Genomic DNA, 20198 nt, shown 5'->3' with positions numbered 1-20198 from the left:
CAGTGAGCCGTCAGGGCCACTAGATGCCTCCATTTGTTTCCAGTAGAAAGCTGCGGCTCCATCGTCTCACCGACAAACACTGAGAAATGTTATCTTGTTTGTATTATCACTCTGATTTAGACAAATTACAGCGATGGTGGTTTTGATACTATTATAATTGTTCATGCACATACTCAGATTTCTGTCGCCTCCACCTGTTAGACTCACAAATTCAAAACCCACGTTACAGTTAAAAGGCATCCAAAAAATGTCAAAGTGATCGCAGTGAGAAGAAAGTGAGGAAGTGATGTAACAGTTCGATGTTTCAGTGTAGCCGCTCCTGATGCAGAAAACTGAAGGCCGCCGGATATCAATCTCCTTTTCCCGTATAGTTAATTATTTTAGATGATGCTTACACACTCACCGTTTACACGTTGACCTTGTGTGTGTGTGTGTGAGGTGAGATGAGGTGAGGTCATTTTAAAAAGGGGCGAGGAGGAGAGGATAAAGAAGGGGAGAGGAGTTCATTTAGCTGATTGGTGCTGGGGGAAGGCGAGCATGTGTGGGAGAGATATATGGACGGAGAGGAGAGGGCTCTGAAGTGGGTCATAAATAGTGACGAAAGGAGGAAGGCAGAGGGAAAGTGTGTTCGATAAGAGGAGATTTTATTACTTGACTTCGGTCTAAGAAATAAGAAATAAAAAACAGATCAATTAAAAAGTACAAAAATAGGATATTTTAAATTCATTTTCATGATATGTGTGCATACAAATAAATCAACATGAATACAAATGTTACCTACCCACACTATTTTATTTGCAAAGTCTAAAAGCTCAGGGGAATAGTTGCTTATTTGCTGAGATTGAAATGACAGGATCAATACTTCTCTCCCGTTTTGAACTCTAGCTCTAAATATGACACTAGCACCAGCAGCGTTTTACCTTAGTTCAGCATTAAAACCTTAAAGAGGTCATATTATGCTAATTTTCATGCTCATACTTTTTATTTGGGGGTCCTAGTAGAATAGGTTTACATACTTTAATTTTCAAAAAACATTATTTTTCTCAAATGGTTCATTGCTGCAGTATCCATTTTCACACTGTGTCTTGAACGCTCCGTTTTAGCTACGGAGTGAAACATCTCGCCTCTGTTCAATCTTTGGTGAGAGTTGCACATGTGCATTACTTAATGGGCAGGATGTAGCCAATCAGAGGCAGAGGAGGGCCGGTCATGCCGAGCAAGGTAGTGTGATCTAAAATAACGCTGCTACAGCAGTAGCAATTGTTTGTCTGCTGACTGACTGGAGTGTATATATTTCATAATAATTATATAAGAATATATATTTATATAACGCCTGTTACATAGTGACTCACATAAGTTACGGAAGTAAAGGCTCGACTCCAAACCAGGCGTTTCAGGCAGTGCAGGAGCAGTGTTAACTCCCTTTGGCGTGGACTTTGCAGACCTTTTACATGCACAAAAATGATTCATAACACAATAAAGGAAAGGCAAAAACCCCAAAAAGCATCATATGACATCTTTAAAACAAGGGTTTCCCACCTGTTTCTGTGTTAAGCTAAGCTAGTTTCATATTCGCCACACATAACTAGAAAAGGAAACTATTCCCCAAAATATGGAACTATTCCTTTAGGCCGGCTCTGATTCCAGTGTGTGGGTACTTCAGTAAATGTTGAATTGTGAGTTGGTCAGTGTGTCAAACCTGGTGAAATAACCTTGGTGTCTCTGTTATATTTTAATAAGGAACTTGGCTCTTCGACGGGCTGCTCCGTCTGCTGTTAGCAGAACTGACACAATCTGTTTTGCCAGGTTTGTGGTCACAGAGTGTATTTATTTCATTTCTTTCTCAGTTTCTGGTCACTCACGGTGGCCAGATTATCTCCCACCTCGCATTGTCTGCTCAGTGCTAAACGCCATTAAAGTTTCACTCGAGTTGCTCGTGCGACAAGCCCACAGTGAATTATCACCCAACTCGTGCTTCCTCTTCAGCTCTACAGAGTAACTTCCAGCTCTTTTACTTTGGGTTTCAAATGTTGAAACTTAAAGTAGTCGGTTCACTCCTACTGCTCTGATCGGCCTTGTTTTGACACAGCAGGCACCAAAAAAGCTCTACAACCCTGCCGTAGGCTACCTGCCCTCCGCAGCACAACAGCACACAACTAACAGGTGAATACTGTGGAGCATTTCAAAGGTAAAGAGACAGATATTTCTCTCTTGGTTTGATGTAAACAACTGTTTGCTAATAAGGCAGCTAAAAAGGTGATAAACTGTCAGTGTTAAACTGTCAGCTTGTTTCCACTTCCCCCAAGTGGCCAACATAATCTGTTATTTCAGCTTTCAAATGATTTGTTTGCAAAGATGTCTTTCTTAAACTAAAGTCTACTATACAACATGCATACCTTTTTTTGCTTTTTTTACATTCAGCATCACTACACTCACATTGTAAACCTTTCCGCGACATTGCAATGCCAATAAAGCAAATTCAAATTTGAAAAAAAAATATATGACGTTAGCGTTTGTGTTCCCTCTTTTATTTGTGTTGATCAGATAGTGGCTGTTTCCTGCTGGTCAGTTCAGAGAGCTGACAGGGACAGGCTGCCATATGGCAACACAGGAAGGAGGGACAGCTAGAGAGAGAGAGAGAGAGACAGCACAACACACTGAAGGGGAAAGAGAGACGAGAAATGACAGGAGGTTGTAAGGAAAGATAGGGAGCAGCAGCAGAGGGGGAGGGCGGGAGAGCGTAGGAAGCAAGAAGGGACTGCGCGAGAGGATAAGCAAGAGCAGCGAGAGCATGGGGGACGTCAGGAGCGATGGAGACCGGAGAAAGAGTAAAAGACCTGGGTGGTGATGTGTTTCTTTACTCAGGATGAGTAGACAAAGGGTGAGAGAGTGGGTGGCAGAGCCTACAACTTGGAAGCAGAGGAGGTGACGGTGGGGGGTGTTCGCTGCTCGCTGATGTGTGATGATCCAACCCATCGCCCCGACACACACACACAAATCAGTTAGGAAGCATCATACTGTTTTGTATTCATTAATGAAGAGATATCTGAAATGATAAGACGGGAAATATTCTATATATTTCTCATTGTCAAATAACATGAAAAGACCAAAACCACAAATGTGCTCGTCTCTTAATATTTTCCAACTTCCTTATGAACATAATCCCCTAAAAACAAGTAAGAAATACATTTCTTAATTTTTAAAAAAAGTCTAAATACTCTCCTAGAACAGCTGGGCACTGTAGTTTCTAGCAAACAGTACTTAAAAGTGCATTTGTTGGGGACTATTTCCAGCTGCGGATTAATACACATTTGTTGCTTCGTTTTTAAGAAAAGGCTTAATCATTTCTGAGGACAGCTGGGCACTGTAGTTTCTACCAAGCGTTTCTCGAGCAGGAGTAAATGGTGCATTTGTTGGGGACTATTTTAAGATGTGGATTAATACACGTTTGATGCTTCATTTTATAAAGTATATACTCTCCTAGAACAGCTGGGCACTGTAGTTTCTAGCAAACAGTACTTAATTGTGCATTTGTTTCCAAACTATTTTTGGCTGAGGATTAATACACATTTGTTGCTTCTTTTTTTTAACATCTGGGCATTAGAGCTTTTAGCAAATGTATCTCAAACAGTAGTTAATAATCCATTTGCTGGGGACTATTTTCAGCAATGGATTAATACACATTTGTGATTTAATTTCTTTAAAAAAGTCCAGAGAACAGTTTGCTCTGTAGATCTCTGCAAACATTTCTCAAATAGTATTAAATAGTGCATTTGTCTGGGGACTATTTTCAGCTGCGGATTGATACACATTTGTTGCTTCATTTATTTTAAAGCCTTAATAATTTCTCAGAGCAGCTGGGCACTGTGGTTTTTAGCAAACATGTCTCAAACTGTATCATAGTGCATTTGTTGGGGACTATTTTCGGTAATTTCGGATTCGTTGCTTTAATTAGAATAGTGTATGTGGGACTGACTCATCATAAACAACAGTGTTCATGTTCATGGTAATGAAGAAGTGTCACCCAGTGCAGAGTCACTGATGTGTTTTTTAATAGTTTTTGGGGCAACGATCGAGGTCACGGAGGAATAATTATTACCGAGCTATATTTGTTGTTGCTTTTTTACATTTTTACAGGGACAATTTCTAGAATATATAATATCACCAGCGTTATCCTTTCGCCTTATAGTTTAATGGTTTACCATGTGGGGACCATCAGGTGAGTCCCCGTAATGTGACTGTTACGTGCCCATAATGTGATTAATACACACACACACACACACACACACACGCACAGTCTCTCTCTCTCTCTCCCTCTCCAGCTCCCTCGCTCGCTCCCTCACTCGCTCTCCCTCGCTCTCCCTCATTCTGGCTCTGTTGCCAAGGCTACCGTACAGCCTCTTGCTGCATATATCTAGACGAAGCTGCCGCCTGTGGATCTCTCTCTCCTCCAGGATACAAACAAAAGAAAAACCCATCAGACTTTTGTACCTCTGTCGCTCTCTCTCTCACACACAGACACACACACACACCCACATATCGCAGATCTTTCCTCTTCCTAACCCTCACACGCGTCCTCTGCCTCGGTCTGTCGCCTTCTCACATGCAAACACACTCCTTCTTCTCCCAGACAGAGGAGCAGTAAAGGGATTGGCGTGGTTTCTTGGTGTTTGGCTCCTGGTCTTTGGCTCAGAGGGAGAGCAGAGCGGCAGATGGCGATGTGAAGACGGGCTCAGCCAGGTAAGAGGACTTATCCTAACCAGACTTAAGGCTCTGGGGTGAGTGATTGCTCCAGCCCTCCTCTACTCCCCTTGTCTCTCCCTCTTTTCTCCCCCCTTCCCTGTGCGACATGAGGTGAATACCAATTCCTCAGCATAGCCCCCACGGTTCATATGGCTGCTGCGCTTTTTCCCGGCTGTAAAAAAAGGTAGGGATCTGTGATGAAGCCTCTGTGTGTCTATTTTAAAAAGCTGATCATTTGCCAACAGGTTGGTCCAATCGATTTCTGCTTATAACTGTGTGTCTCCTCTCTCCCCCATCTATTATCATTCATTGCTTGATTTCCTCTGTGTTTGTATCATGTCTATGTGACAATGTGGGAGTTACCAGAGAGAGAGATGCAACAGTCCACCTCCCTGGGTGATTCATTACTAATCCATCCAGCGCTGCACTGTGTGGTCGCTCTAGCCCACCGTAGCCATATACGTGATATGAATGGTGTTTTGTCTTAGTATGAATGACTGCCAGAGAGAATGCCATTCCTTGCACTGGTGTTTTGATGCAGTGCAATCATGTAACACAACCCTTTTGTCACCGGGAAATCCACATTTATCTCCAGCAGCCTGTGAATCAATTCGCTATGCAGCACATTTCAATTATTCATACAGTATAGCTTGGGATGAATTGTAAGTTTATATGTGTGTTAATGAAATTTCTCTTTGAAATGTCCCCTGAGCTGCTGCTGCAAGAGAGAGAGAGATTGTAGGAGTGTATGTAAACAATAGAGCTGATTGATTATCTGTCTCTGTGATATACAAGAGGAGGCTGCAGGCTTGCTGGCTATTTAATTTTAAGGTCATTGTGAGCTGATGTGTGTATTGATATCAAGATTTTATCTGTGTGTGTGTGTGACAGAGAAAGGTTGATGAGGCAAGTCTTGGCCCTCGTGACTTAATCTCACGTTACCACCCCATCATCACTTTCAGTGAGAGCTTCCTCTTACCTCGTCTCCCTGCCACATTCAGCACTTCGACAACACGCTCGATACTTCACGCGCTTTTGATTCGACCTGGGAAACAGGAAATGCTGCCCGGGGGTCTGAGATTTTCGCTGGGAAGATGGGGGACAAAGCAAAACAAAATCCTGACCATTATAAAAAAAAAAAAGTCGAAAAGCAGATTTAAACACATTATTTTTCCCAGATGGAGCATCATGAATGTCCATTAAAACACGAGCCAGCTGTCACCAAAAATAAATAAATAAAACGAGGCCATGTTAATTCCCCGTGTTCCCGGGACAGAGGCCACGGGCTTATTGTATGGCTCCGTTTAGACTCAGCTGGATGTTGGGTGCTCTGAATGGACGCAGATCAATGGAAACACTACACACACACATACTCTATTTGAAGACTGAGGGGGTGGTGTGTGTAAGGACCCAAAGACAGAAGACCTTCAGTGAGGAATGAGGATAAATCACCTGTCAGGCTTGACTTATTTACCATGAATATCCTACATTTTGGTCAGAATATTGTGTTTAATCGGGGTGTTATTGAGGTTTTTCGATCATTAGACTGTCAAATGTGTTTTATTTAAGTTAATAAGCTACTTCCTGCTTGTTATTGAAGCTTGGTATTTAAATTCTAGTTGGGATCTCGACATTTCCAAAGAGATAAAATACGTGAGTTGAAAAAAGGCTGAAATTTCTATAAAAAAAGGCCAAAACATCTAGTTAATTTCCATTTGATGGGTGCTGTCGCTTTAAAAACAAAGAAGGAGTCTTGGTTTGATAGTTTTCTCAGTTTTAACATCATGTAGCTTCAATGAAGAGCTGGAACAAACTCACAGAACGTGAATGACATGAGAACCTAAAGCGTGAAATAAGATCAGTTTAACGGAAAAGAGGAAAACTGCAGTGCCATGAAATACCACTGAGGACACTGAGGTCATGTCCTCAGTGGTATTTCTGGTCCATTCAGGGACATCACTTTCTATATTCTGATCCAGTATTTTCTCTACTACTTTATATGTACATTTATGTATAAATATTAAATATAAAACAGGAAAATATTTTGTGAAAAGAAAACAACAGGCAGAAAAACAAAAGGCTTTGACGCAGCATGTCGGGAAATCAAATACAAACGATATGAGATTTTGTTTTTTGGCGTCGGGTCAAACTTTTCTGAGGTTTTTTCCACAATCCAAGCTACAGCCTCGGTTTTAATGTGCCAGACGAGCCACCGAACAACCACTCAGCAGCCTCAGAAAGTGACCGAACAACAAAGATGTTTACCTCAAAGAATAACAGCAAAGAGAGGCCGAATTTATTTTGTAGACAAATGTGAATATTGTCACTTGTTACTCTCCCAGTGCAGATGTATGTTTGTGTTGTTTCATTTTGTCATGGTGTGTGTGTGTGTGTGTGTGTGTGTGTGTGCACGCTACAGTATTCTGGTTGCCACAGTTACCAAAACGCCAACCTCACTGCGTCATTGCTTCAGACAACCTTCACACACGCACAAAAAAAGAGCCGCTTTTTTTTCCTCCCATTCATCCCTCCATCCGCTCATCTACCTGTCCAGCCATTGTTTAAAAAAAAAAAAAACGGAAGCAGTTTCTCTTATACAACACAATCTATGTGTGTGTGTACACTTTGTACGTGTGTGTGTGTGTGTGTGTGTGTACATTGTATGTATGCACGTTGCCATGGCTACGGGCCGGGCTAACTGGCGTCATCACTTCAAAACCACCTTCGCAGCAAGCAAAGAGGGATAGAGAAGGAGTCAAAGCAGCTCCCCTCTGTTCAGCACCTGCTCTCTCTCTCACACACACACACAGACACACACACACACACAGACACACACACACACACACACACACACACACACAGACGTATAGCTCCTGCTCCTGGTGTGGTCTCATATTCCGCTGAGCTCACCTCATTCGCTCAACAGGGTCCAGTGGCACAGAAGGAGAGGAGGGGAAGATGAGAGAGAGAGAGGAGAGAGAAGGCTTGACTTCATGCATACTGATGCAACTGGAGCAATCTGAATGTGTTTCTCAGGGTGTCTGCTTAGTCGGGTCTCCAATCACCCCGGCCTCTTTGGGAAGCGAAGAGAAAGAGAGAGAGAGAGAGGGAGATTGAGAATGAGAGGAGTGGGGAGGAAGACATATTGACAGTTTACTGTGTCACCTTACATCACCGTCCTCAGCTCATGAAAGCACAGCTGGGAGCTGACGAGGGTGCTACTCCGATCCATCTTTAGGTGAAACTATATTAACAAATCCGGTCTCAGCGTGAGTTGGGTGTGAGTCACAGTGTGTCTCTACTGTATGTTTAGCAGTTTTTGGGACTTGCGTTTAAAAATGACTTCCTGTTTTATTCCTGTTGTTCTTCTGCCCTTCAGTTTTTGACTCTGCCTCACGATGGCTGACAACGGCTGGTTGCCACAGGGTACAGGATTTCGCTTGATCATGTGATCTGACCCCCCTTTCCACCCTCCCCAGTTCCCTGCCATCTATCATAGGTGAGTCGTGTGACGGGCTGGGTGTATATCCCAGTAAGCTAACTGGGAAGTCTTTTTTTTTTTTTTTTTTTCTCTGCATTGTTGGTCGGTTGTCATTGATGAAAACTGGTTCCAAACTCACTCGCTCGTGACAATTTTAGCCATCAGCAACACATTCAGACAGAAGTGATATGTGCGCAAAACAACACACCCCCACTCTCACACACAGGCCCCCGCGTTCACACATCCGCACCAGCCACGTGGCGGTAATCAGCCAAATGTACAAAAACACCTTTATTAATGGTTGAAGGACAAAAGTGTGGGGCGCAACAAAAGGGCTTTGAATACACTGCTGACTGATACAGAGAGGCTGTCTGTGTGTGTGCGTGTGTGTGTTTGTGTGTGTGTGTGTGTGTGTTTGTGTGTGTGTGTGTGTGTGTGTGTGTGTGAGTTTTCAGTAGATGATAATGCTCAGGATGGATGAGAGGGATGAGAGCCACTCTGTTGCCAAGGCGACGGACAGGGCTGTAAACACGCTACCCCTGACTCATCTCTCCACGATACAGCCTCTCTCTCTCTCTCACACACACACACACACACACACACTCTCTCTCTCTCTCTTTTTCTCAAACACACACACACACAGACACACACACACACACACAATAGAGTCCAATCTTCGGTAGACAAGAGGATCCGGAGATGAGAGCCACTCCAAGCCGCTTAGCCATACATCTGAATAGGCCCATGGAAAATAGACGCAGGCCTTTTCTGTCGTACACACACGCTCATTTAAAAAACACACGAAATCAGGCGAACACCGCGAGCACGTAATTGAACTGGAAATCAATATGTAGTTTGTTGAATTTCTACTTTCATGTTATTAGATAAAAGCAACAAAGACAAAAAGTATGGTTTAAAAACATACATGCATATCAAAACATGCATTACAAGAACACAATGTCAAACACTTCATATGAAAGTCCTTGTAATGTATTACAGTACCCTTCTTACAAGGACCGTAATACATTACAGGGACATAATGGGTAATAAGCCCTTTTTCAGTGCTTATAAGAGCCTAATTAACATTACTAAGACAATATATGTTCATAATAGGATAATAAACATGTTTAGTGTTTATAACTGAGTCATTAGAAATAGTTCTAGGACATAAAAAGTTCAGATGTGCACAATAAAGCATATATCAGCTTCAAAAAGCATAGTTAACTGTCAATAAATGCATAATAAAGTATGTATTCATCTTAATAAATAAACCAAAAGAAGTGTTGTAAAATAAATTAGTTAAACTCTGTGTGTGTTTGTAATGCTATTATATACACATGAAAGAAATTCACGAGGCTTTTATTAACTTTCTTAAGCTAATAACTCTTAAATTTTCTTAGGATGCTATTTTTAACGCTCATATAGTCTTATTTGTGGTAATAAGGACACTATCATTATAAATGTATTTGTTGATCGGACAACTGATTAAAAGAATTATGATATTGAGACCAAGTCAAAAGTCTCAAAACAACATAAAACAACACTACCCTCATTATCCATTGGAGTTAACGTAACAGCTACAGCACACGCTGGATTTATTTTCAGATCACACACTCTTATTCAATAAATAAGTAATAAATATAATAAATAAATAAAAGTCAAAAAGCAGAGTCAGCATCCTGTAAAAAGCCTAATGAAGATTAGACCGAGGGAAGAGTGTAAAGATCCCGCTAACACAAAGGTGCCTCATATAACAGGGGGATCATGACCCGCCGGCTGAGCAGCTCCACCCGTTCCCACACTGAGGACTCCATCTTCCTGAGGCCCGACGAGGACCCCGTCTGGCTGGATGAGCCCACAAAGACTGAAAAACTAGGCGACGGAGTCCCTAAAAAAGACGGGCTCCCAAAATGCAAAGACGGACCCGCAGGGGGCCAAAGCCCACAGGGAGAGGAAGTGTTTATGCACAAGGTGTACGCTCTGGTGATTGAGATCCACTGCTGGGCAGCGCTGTTTGTCGTCTCCCAAGTCACGGTAGGTGAATGGACATTGGCTGAATGTGTAACGTGGATAAAGTCCTTCTTTTTTGCAGCTTTTTACGCAAATGTGCGTTTAAATTCAGTCCTAGCACACAATCTAGACACGTTTGACAGATCCACAGCAGTGTAATTGTAACATTAGCAATGCAAATGACACCTTAACACTTGAGCACAAGGTATTCTCTCAACTTGACCCTTATTTATTCACAGATTTTCTTGTCATACGTATCATTAAATTACATGCGTCCTGTTCTCTAAAGTGTACTTTATTCTCTGGAAATTCGGGGCTACAACCGTTTTAGTATTCATTCCCTCTCCCTGTCGCTGCCTCTGTTGACTTCATGTTTGATTCATTCAAGTAAGAAAAGAAAAAAAGGGACAGGTGCGACGTTACCATAAAAAAGAGAGCCTTGTAAATGCGGCCATGATTATGACACCAGACTCCATGTGGTCAATTTACATATTTTTTAAGCCTGCATAATAAGCCATCTTCTTTTCTTTTTTTTTTTGATCTGCACCCACTTTCCACCTGAGAGCAGCCACAGCGCTGCCTGATTACCAGTGCATGAATGACTGGAGAGTGCACAGTGACAATCTGCCTTCCCTCCTTTTCTCCTCCCAGGGGTACTGGGTGTTTTTTGTGGTGGAAGGAAATGGACCACTCTCTTCCATCTACAAAGCCCTGCAGGTCATGGACTTCTACCTGGGCTTCATCTTACCCTGCCACCCGCTATTTGGGATGGACGTAAGTGTCAGTCACGGATCAGACCAGCAGTAGAGCTGTTTGTTTTGCTCCGACTGTACAGTAACTCCCTCTTCTCCTGTATCTCTCTCGGCTATGGCCAGTCAATGGTGTTGATGAGGGAAGTTGTAGACACCAAACAGCACAACTGGATCGTCCATGGAACCGCAGGGATCGGTGTGGCCATCTGTGTTGTCATGGTAAAACACTGGAGCTCCTATACCCCTAAATTTAAAATATTTGGTGATTTTTACAAGAATGTGAGGTGTGCAGATCGGCTAGTTTCTTGCTTGCTTGATACATTTATTGACTGATAAAATGCAAATACATTTAAAGGGGGAAAACATGTCATTCACTGCGTCCTTCCTCCCACTACCCTCTCATCAGGTCATCCACATGGTGTGTAAGTGGCGGTACGGCACCGGCTTGTGGTCGTCAGGGACGGTGATACGTGACGTTGGTGATCGCCGTCAGTCTGTGAGCCGCCAGCCCTCCTTCACCCTGTCAGAGTGGACAGACGCTCAGGAGGACCTGCTGGACATGGACCCTGTGCCCCAGACGCCAGTCTTTGAAATAGGCGCTGACACCAGGATGGAAGCAGACGCCGCCACCCTCACTGTCACACCAGTGGGGCTTCAGGAGAGGTTAGAGCGGGCTGCCGGGTGGGGAGTGTGTTTGTTTGCAGCCAAATTGCCAGGATACATGTTGGCAATGTTGCAACTTTACATTTCTTCAGGTTTAAGTTTCACTGTACTTACGCTCTGGTTTGGTTTGGACACAAAATCCACTTGGTTAGGGTTCGGAAAAGATCATATTTTGGATTAAAATACCTTTATTGATCGGCGCAAACACAGCTGGAATTTGTCCCGAGGTCTCGCTAAAAATATCCAGTGGTTTCACACTTACAAATGTTGAAATGCACTCTTGAACCGTGGTCACTCGCTTGGCAGTCTTCTTGCCTAACTCCTCCACCATCCACTCCACCTCCAGATATGACAGTCAGGTCATAAGCATGTAATGTGAACGTGATATGACACTATTTGAAGAAATGTCAATATGGTACGTAGGCATACTTGCCAACCTCTAGACCTGAGTTTCAGAGGAAACAAAGTCTTTGTTGTTTTCTTGCATTCTGGTGACTTTTAAAGAATGAAAATAACAAAGTAATAAGTGGACTGAAGCAGCATTTTTATGCTGAATACTTTTCATTTTCTTTTTTGAGAAAGAAGACAGATCAATTTTCCACTTCTGGTGTGCACTTAAGTGAATCTTTAGCATGTGTAACATATGTATCAGTTGTTGTTCATTCATTTTTTAACCCCTGCCTCTTGGAAAGCAAATCCATGCCACTGTCTTATGTTTGTAAGCCTCTCATGAGTGATTGACATCAGTGCGACCCTTTCAAACTTTCCATAAGCAACGTGAATTCTTCTTTCCAGGTTGTCTCTCCGGCATATTTCTTTCTCTTCCTCATTTCGCTGTCTGTCTCTCACTCAATGAGTTGGATGTGGTACAACAGTACAGTAGACTACACGCTCTCCAGTGCCAGAAACAGGTTGTGATAGCTTAAAGAAGAAAAAGGTTTAAACATTTTGTCATAAATCGAGAGGAATACAGGGAAATTGTGACCCCAGGAGAGACCAGGAGAAGGCAACGGAAAACGGGAATCTCTGATGAAAATCAGGAGGGTTGTAGGCCTATGACACGTACAAATGTGAACCTATCAATGGTTTCTGCAAGCATTAAAGCTAACATTGTATCCTGGTGACTGGGCTGTTGTTTGCATCTATCTAGATCTGCATTCATGCATTTCAAATCCATATTTACAAATACTGTATCAGATGGGTAAATACATACTGTACATCTCTATGATTTAAAATGTATCACACAGGAGGGGCTCCAATGTTTCCCTGACCTTGGACATGTGCACACCGGGCTGCACTGAGCCCTACGGCTACGGAGCCCAGCTCTCCCCCAGAGACCAGTCGGCCCAGGAGTACCTCCGACAGGGAACACACGTCCTGACCCCTGCCATGCTGCACACACGGGCCATGGATGACCAGAGCCTGCAGGCTGAGTTTTATGTGAGTGTAGCAGCAGCAGCAGCAGCAGCAGCAGCAGCTCACCCACCCACACGCTTTAGATTAACGGGAATGAACAGAGACTCACCGGAAAAGACGTACACTGACACATACAGACACAGGCACAAATGCACACACCCACACACCCACCCAGCGGATCTCTGCACACACCCGTAAGCTTTTCCACGATCTGTTAGTGGGCGATGGAAAGACAGATACAGGCGTATTTGCATACATAAAGCCACAGAGGACTCCAGTGTCTGCTAGGCAGAAAGATGTTTGTCAAGATCACACGCAAGTCGTCCTTAGAATTTCAATCACGCACAATTAGACAGCAACAGCTTAGAGTGAAGGGCAGTGGATGAGTTAATGTTGGATGTTATGTTCTTACTGTTTTGTTGTAGAAGGTAGGGCTAGGACTTCCCCCTCCATTTCTGCAAGGACTGATTGTTCTTGCACCTATTGTTCTGTGTCCATCGGCAGGAAACTCCCATGAACTTTGTGGACCCCAAGGAGTACAACTACCCGGGGCTTGTGAGAAAGAATCGCTACAAGACCATCTTACCCAGTGAGTTCAGCCGCAACAGGAACAGCCACGAAAAAAGAGAGATCATGCAGTTGTACATTCTGTAAAAGCTGCTGTTTTTGTGCTGCCTCTCTTTAATAATTCCACTTACTCATCAACTATTTAGCTCAGATGTGTCTGTAAAAGGTCTGAGTCTGTGCACCAGAATATTGATACTCACCCTGAGACGCAGCACACAAAAAGACATGAACCGACACTGTAATAAAACTGAGCCAGCATAGCATGCATGCATAAATATTATCTGCCATCTTCCTCTGCTGTTTTCTCTTTGAATCACGACCCGTCGTCCTCTCTTTTTTCATGATAATCTCATGCTGTCCACCTCCAGACACACACAGCAGAGTGATCCTGAAGTCACAGGATGAAGAAGATTTCCTCCTGACCTACATCAACGGCAATTATCTCAAAGTAAGTGAAAATATGTGTGTTTATAAGCAAAGTTTTACCCCAGGGAGCCGCTGTAACTTCAGCTTTGTGACCTCATGTTTTCAGTGTCTCCTCTTCAAAGTCAGAAGAAAAAGATGATACTAGATGACAAGACATGATATGTTTGTGTGTGCAGGGTTATGGCGATGAGGAGTGTGCGTACATCGCCACCCAGGGTCCAACCGTGAACACGGTGGGCGACTTCTGGAGGATGGTGTGGCAGGAGAAGAGCCCAATCATAGTGATGATCACCAACCTGGAGGAGAAAAACGAGGTGATGATGATGATGATGATGATGATGGATAAATGGACATATAAATTGATAATTTAATGGGTACAAATATTCACTGTGTCCATCGTGTCTTGCAGAAATGTGCAGAGTACTGGCCCGAGGAGACCGTGACCCACGAGGGCATCGAGATCACAGTGGTGACAGTAACACAGGAGGATGACTACAGTCTGAGGGTGTTTACTTTGAAGGTAAGACACAGAAAGACTTTGTGTTGAGCTTAGTGGTAACACATCCATCCACAGCCATCTTAGTCTTGCGTGTGAACTAATGGTAATCACCACTACACACAAAGTACAGCTGTTGATAGGATTGGCATTATTTTTGCAGGTATTTGGTCATGAAGGAAAGTGTTGACCTGAAGATGATGCTGGAAGAAAAATGATGGGCCCACCGAAGATTTTGTAATTCAACATGAAGGGGACATGAATGTCGCTGTTTCACTGAAAACCACAAATTTGAACCTCACAGTGGCTTCACAGCAGGGATGCCCAAACTTTTTCCCTGAGAGAGCAAAAACATAACAACATTTTGCTTGGAAAATCTGCAGGGCCAAATCGAACCTTATGGTTTGCCAACTGTGGCCTGTGGGCACCATGTTAGGCAGCCCTGCTTGAATCTCCACACTTTGTTTTAACGTGTGCCAGTGCTTAAGAAAGGCCTTGCTGAATCCGTTATCATTCTAATATGGAGGGAAAAAAACACTGACTTGTTCGTATATCTTTTTATAATCACAGTGGTCTCGGGCAGTGAAGCCTAGGATTTAGCGATAACGCCCTTGAAAAATATGGTCAGTAACTTGTTTTGGTGGAACATTTGCATGTGGGATGGTGAACCCTGACATTAAAATGACTAAACCCTTGCAAAAGAACCAAGCAAGGCCTGCTTCGTTACAAATCCGGATCGTTGTCCAAATCTTGCCATGTTCAGTGTGTAGGTTGAACACTCCGAGGCTGTTGTTTTTTGCCGTTGCAACTTTGACGAGGAACATGCAACACGTTCTCACTCCCCACTCGTCATACACAGCAGCTTGGCCAGTGGCTGTCAGCTTCAAACTATGACTTCCTGCCTCTCTAGTGTCAGTTTGACACATTAAGGGCTCTGCTGTCAAGTTTGTGATGTCCGGTTCGACTTTCAAAATTATTAACACTGTGAAACGGTCGCAGTTCGGTCAGGTTTAGGCACGGAAATTAGTTGGTTAAGTTTAGGAGAAGATCACGCTTTGCGTTAAAATAACTATGTTCAGACACTTAACTTACGTAACTTAAAAAAAAAAGCAATCTTTACAATTGATCCTTGGGAAAAATCCTGTGTATGAGCTACCCAAGCACCCCATCCACCCCCTGTCTCAAACTTCATGTCTTTTTCTAGAGGGGCATTTCAAGAAGTGATGCTAGAGGGGTAATCACACAAACTCTGAAGCGTAGGGCCACTGAATTTGACGTGTTCGGAGTGAGAACTGGCTGAAACATGCAGATAGTGCTGACTAAATTAGTCCACCAATGGCAGGCTTCAACCCTCAACTTTCTTTCTGCAAGTGAGATCAGAAGATCACTAAAGGTATTAGGATTCATCATCCGGGGACCATGAATGCATATTCAAAACTTCATGCCAATTTATCCATTAATTGTTGAGATTTTTCAATAGAGTGTGGGTTGAAACTTCTTTTTTTAACGATTGTTAGCGTGCACACTTCTGATCTCAAGATTAATATTAGACCGTGTAATAAAAGCTCAGCGTGCTGCAGTAGACTTCTCTGCCATCACACCAGATTGTGATCCCAACATAGCAACAAAACGCTGCCCAAGTTTTCTTTCTGCTAAAGTAAATAAGTAAAGTATGTTTCATCACACTGTCAGCGTGCAGAGGATGGTGCTTTACTAAATGCTCCTGATGTAGACGTACTTTTCAGCTCCATTCATCGGCTCATGATGGGTGCCTTACATTTAATTTGGGGTCACAGTGGCGTTGGTACTTAGCAAGCCAAACATGATAATTCACTAAATGCAGCCTGCATGTGATTACTGAGCACCAGGGGATCATTATATAACTGAGTTAAAAGCTTGTTGTTTATTCAACCCCTATGGTTTATGTTGTCTATCTGTTGGATTAATGAGCATTGTCAGAGCGACACTCGGGGAATAGACGCAGCTGATGGATTTGATTATGTTACAGTATACGCAGCCGAGGAATAGACTATGCAAGCTCTTTTTTTTCTAACCCTCGCTGTGTGTTTGTGTGTCGATGTGTTTACTAGTGTGGGGGAGAGGAGCGCAGTCTGCGGCAGTACTGGTACACCTCGTGGCCTGATCAGAAGACGCCAGATAAGGCTCCACCTCTTCTGGAGCTGGTGCAGGAGGTGGAAAGAGCCCGAGAGGAAGCCCCGCCCTCCAGCGGCCCTACGATTGTTCACTGCAGGTACGAAAGTAGCTTGTTTGCAAACACTTTGCAGAGTATTTTTTTTGTATTTGTCCGATCCTCCACTGTCTGATTTCCCCAAGGAGGATTTCACATTAACCAAATTAGCGGGATCAGTGCGAATCAATACACCAATCCATCCGTTTTCTCCTCCTCCGTCCCTCTTCCCCTCCTACGTTTTGTTTCCGCAGTGCTGGAATTGGTCGAACCGGCTGCTTCATCGCCACCTCCATCCTGTGCAAGCAGCTGAGGACTGAAGGTGTGGTCGACATCCTGAGAGCCACCTGCCAGCTCCGTCTGGACAGGTGAGGTATTCTTAGAATGTATCACCTGCTCACGTCTATCTTTAGTTCTTGGCATCAAGTCTTTGAGTTCAGTGGATCCGGTTCCGAAATGACAAGTTACAGGAAGTCGCCACTACCCACCACTATGGTGGGCGATAAAAATGCGAAAAACCCTCTTAAGAGCCAGTGTTTAGTTTGTCCACTCTGGGCTACTGTAGAAACATGTTAGACTCTGTGGAGGAGGAGCTGATCCCTCTGTAGATATGAAAGGAAACAAAACACAATGATTATTAGTTTGAAGATAATTATGAATATTAAATTCAATTTCTTCCAATAGATCCTCATGACTCCTACACACTGGACCTTTAATGAGGAATATGGCCACAAATGTTTTTAACTCTCTCTCAAATTTTAACTTTTGTGACCTAGTTTCACTTCGATAATGTATAAAATAATGCTAAAATTAAAATACGGGGGCTAATTATATTACTGCAGTTTGTACTAAACCTGAGATGAGCAGCTGGAGTAACTTCTACATTTTTAAAGACAGAAATAATCTGCCTCTGTAATTCAAAAATGTAGTTTGTCAGTTTTGGGTTATCAACATCTAAATGTCCTATTTTGATTCTAATATCAAGAAATTAATTTTCAAATTTGGGTGAGCTTGTTTCTTAAGAGGGAACAAACTACACGGCTCTGAGCTTCAGCAACAATCTATCTTTAGAAAAAGAACAAGCCGTCACATTTTACATTCACACATCACATTTCATCACATTTTTCTTTCAGCTGATCTTCTGACATAATAAGAGGACGAGTGAAAACTGTATAATTAGTCACATTAAATACGATATCGACTTATCTCATCAGTGACGCTTAGAAATAAGTAAATCACTAAATAGTGAATTCAAGTTAATGAAACTTTAGTTTATAGTTTATTTCACTGAACACAAACAATTAAGTGCTTTATAAACCATTTATTAAGCAATTGTAAAAGGGTTAGGGTTACAGTGAAATAACTGTTAAATTAAGTTTAATCAACTACAAATTTACTGCTTATTAAAGATGGTTATTATAAAGAGTGACATCTCATCACAACTCATCAAATTATCGATGGATATGCATTACCTCGATATCACCTGTTTGTGTTTCTTTCCGTAAAAATGCCACCAAAATTTTAGCCAACGTGATGCCAGAAGAACAAGCAGGTTTCCAACCATCTAAGACTTTTTCACATTTTATTTTTTGTATTCTTAGTTTGGTTTTAGTTCATTCATGTTTTATCTATTTAGGACGTTTCAGAAATGTCTTCACACTCCAATTCTAACGTCTGAATATTAAGAATTAAAAGGGCATTGCTCAAAAAGTAGTTGTCGTGACAACTTTCATACTTTATAGCCATAAAAAACAAAAGTGAGAGTCTACAGCCATGCTAGAAGCCCTCTGAAGCCTTACCTACAGCTAAATGCTAACATGCTCACAATGAGAATATGCTATTGTTCACCGTGCATGATGCTAAACACGGTCACCATCTTGTGTCACCATTCCTCTCTGAGTGACTGTACGTTGTGTGTGTTTCTCAGGGGCGGGATGATCCAGACGTGCGAGCAGTATCAGTTTGTGCATCACGTCCTCAGCCTGTACGAGAAGCAGCTGTCTCACACTGCCGAGGAGTAGAGTGAACGCCGCAGCCACACCCAGACCGAGACACACCACTGTACACTGTACCGCCTCCGGTGGTATGCATCACTGTACCTAGCATCATCTCAGTCTCACCCTTTAACAAGTCCAAACCCATGTTAATCTCTCTTCACCCAAGACAAGGCTCGCTCAGACAGGACTGACATGAAATCTGTGCTTACTGGATGTCTTTGAGCAGGATAAAACACAGGGAGGAGGTGGGATGTGAGATAGCCCCCCCCCCCACAAAAAAAAAAAATCCTGGATCAGACACTCAAGGTGTCATCGATCCCGAGAGTCCTGGAGAGTCGTAACAGTCAGGCCCAAAAATAATCCAAGCCCGCACACCTGACATCATATCATTTGCACTGCTGAGGTTTTTATCACTGTTACTGTACATGAGTCTCAATCATCAAGGCCTCATTTTAGTACTTGGTCTGAAATAGCCTCCCCTCACGCGCTTGTACGTACAGTTATCAAAAGGTTAAACTGAAGAGCTGACACATAATCGGATCACCTGTCAGGAGGTAATTCGAGTTTACTCTCCTGAAGTTAGCGTCAGTAAAATAAGGGGCCCTCTACGGTATAAACGCCAGCATAACTTAAATCTACAGAAGCGATCAAATACCAGCCGAATATTAAACACTATATAGACGTAAAGGTTCTCATGAAATATAAGTTGACATCTTTTCTCATTGATTCTCATTGACGCTCACTCTTAATGTAAAAAAAAATCATTACAGAAGGCCTGTTTTCAACTTTTGATGCATTCAGGAGCCACCTCATCTTCAGGTTGCATGGTGCTAAGTGTTCATTAAAAGGCATGTGCAATGTTATGGAACATAGGAATGTATAACAATTAGGTTTATTAATTAACTAATTAGGATTTCTGTGCAATCTTACAGTATTACAGTTTTTACCATGCTGCCTGTGCAGTCCTCATGGCCCATGATGTTTACAGTAAAAACCAACTCAACTGCATTAAAGGCCACATAGACGTTCACACTCGGAGGCGTCACGGAGCCGGGGCGACGCCGAGGCGACAGCGGCCAGAAATAGAATCAGACCGTCGGAAAAATCAATGTGAAGCCCGATCAAAGCTCGGGGAGAATCTGACAAACAACACACACACAGGGAACTAGTTGGAAAACGTTGCATAATATTCTTGTAAATGTCCCATTACTATCACGTCGAACCCTCAAGAGTCTCACGCTCCGCGACGCCTCTGCTTTTCAACAGTAGCTTGAACACATCCGTGAAGTAAGCAGCCCATGATTGTTGTATAGACAGGCCAGGCCTAATCTGTATGAAGCACAATAGACCAACTTAAGGTTGTCTCTGATGTTCAGCTGTAAAAGTTATTTTCTTTCCCGTATTGTGTTTTTCGAATTGTGTTGAGTTTTAATGGATTGCATGTGCTGTATGGGACTCC

At 42.8% G+C, this 20198-nt stretch overlaps 1 protein-coding gene across 1 annotated transcript; it reads left to right on the top strand.

Moving 5' to 3' along the window:
• Positions 1 to 8181: 8181 nt before the first annotated feature.
• On the top strand, positions 8182 to 18874 carry ptpn5 (protein tyrosine phosphatase non-receptor type 5). Its single transcript, XM_073472587.1, has 13 exons — positions 8182 to 8242; positions 9982 to 10258; positions 10886 to 11008; positions 11110 to 11205; positions 11393 to 11649; positions 12897 to 13089; positions 13570 to 13654; positions 14001 to 14080; positions 14235 to 14372; positions 14468 to 14578; positions 16645 to 16805; positions 16997 to 17110; positions 18670 to 18874. Exons 2-13 carry the CDS (start codon positions 9989 to 9991, stop codon positions 18761 to 18763), a joined length of 1722 nt encoding a protein of 573 aa, XP_073328688.1. The 5' UTR covers positions 8182 to 8242; positions 9982 to 9988; the 3' UTR covers positions 18764 to 18874.
• The last annotated feature ends 1324 nt before the right edge of the window (positions 18875 to 20198 follow it).

Source organism: Pagrus major, chromosome 8 (genome assembly GCF_040436345.1).
Source record: "Pagrus major chromosome 8, Pma_NU_1.0".
NCBI classification, from domain to species: domain Eukaryota; kingdom Metazoa; phylum Chordata; class Actinopteri; order Spariformes; family Sparidae; genus Pagrus; species Pagrus major.
The sequence above is the reverse complement of the archived record's forward strand: the minus strand, read 5'-3'. Positions and strand labels throughout refer to the sequence as shown.

What these genes read in the sequence shown, in the direction of transcription:
- ptpn5 (XM_073472587.1), top strand. Translation starts at nt 9,989, where the DNA reads ATGACCCGCCGGCTGAGCAGCTCCACCCGTTCCCACACTGAGGACTCC. An exon ending in TGGCCATCTGTGTTGTCATG is followed by an intron (nt 11,206 to 11,392) that starts GTAAAACACTGG and finishes CCCTCTCATCAG; the next exon opens with GTCATCCACATGGTGTGTAA. An exon ending in CCAGTGGGGCTTCAGGAGAG is followed by an intron (nt 11,650 to 12,896) that starts GTTAGAGCGGGC and finishes TGTATCACACAG; the next exon opens with GAGGGGCTCCAATGTTTCCC.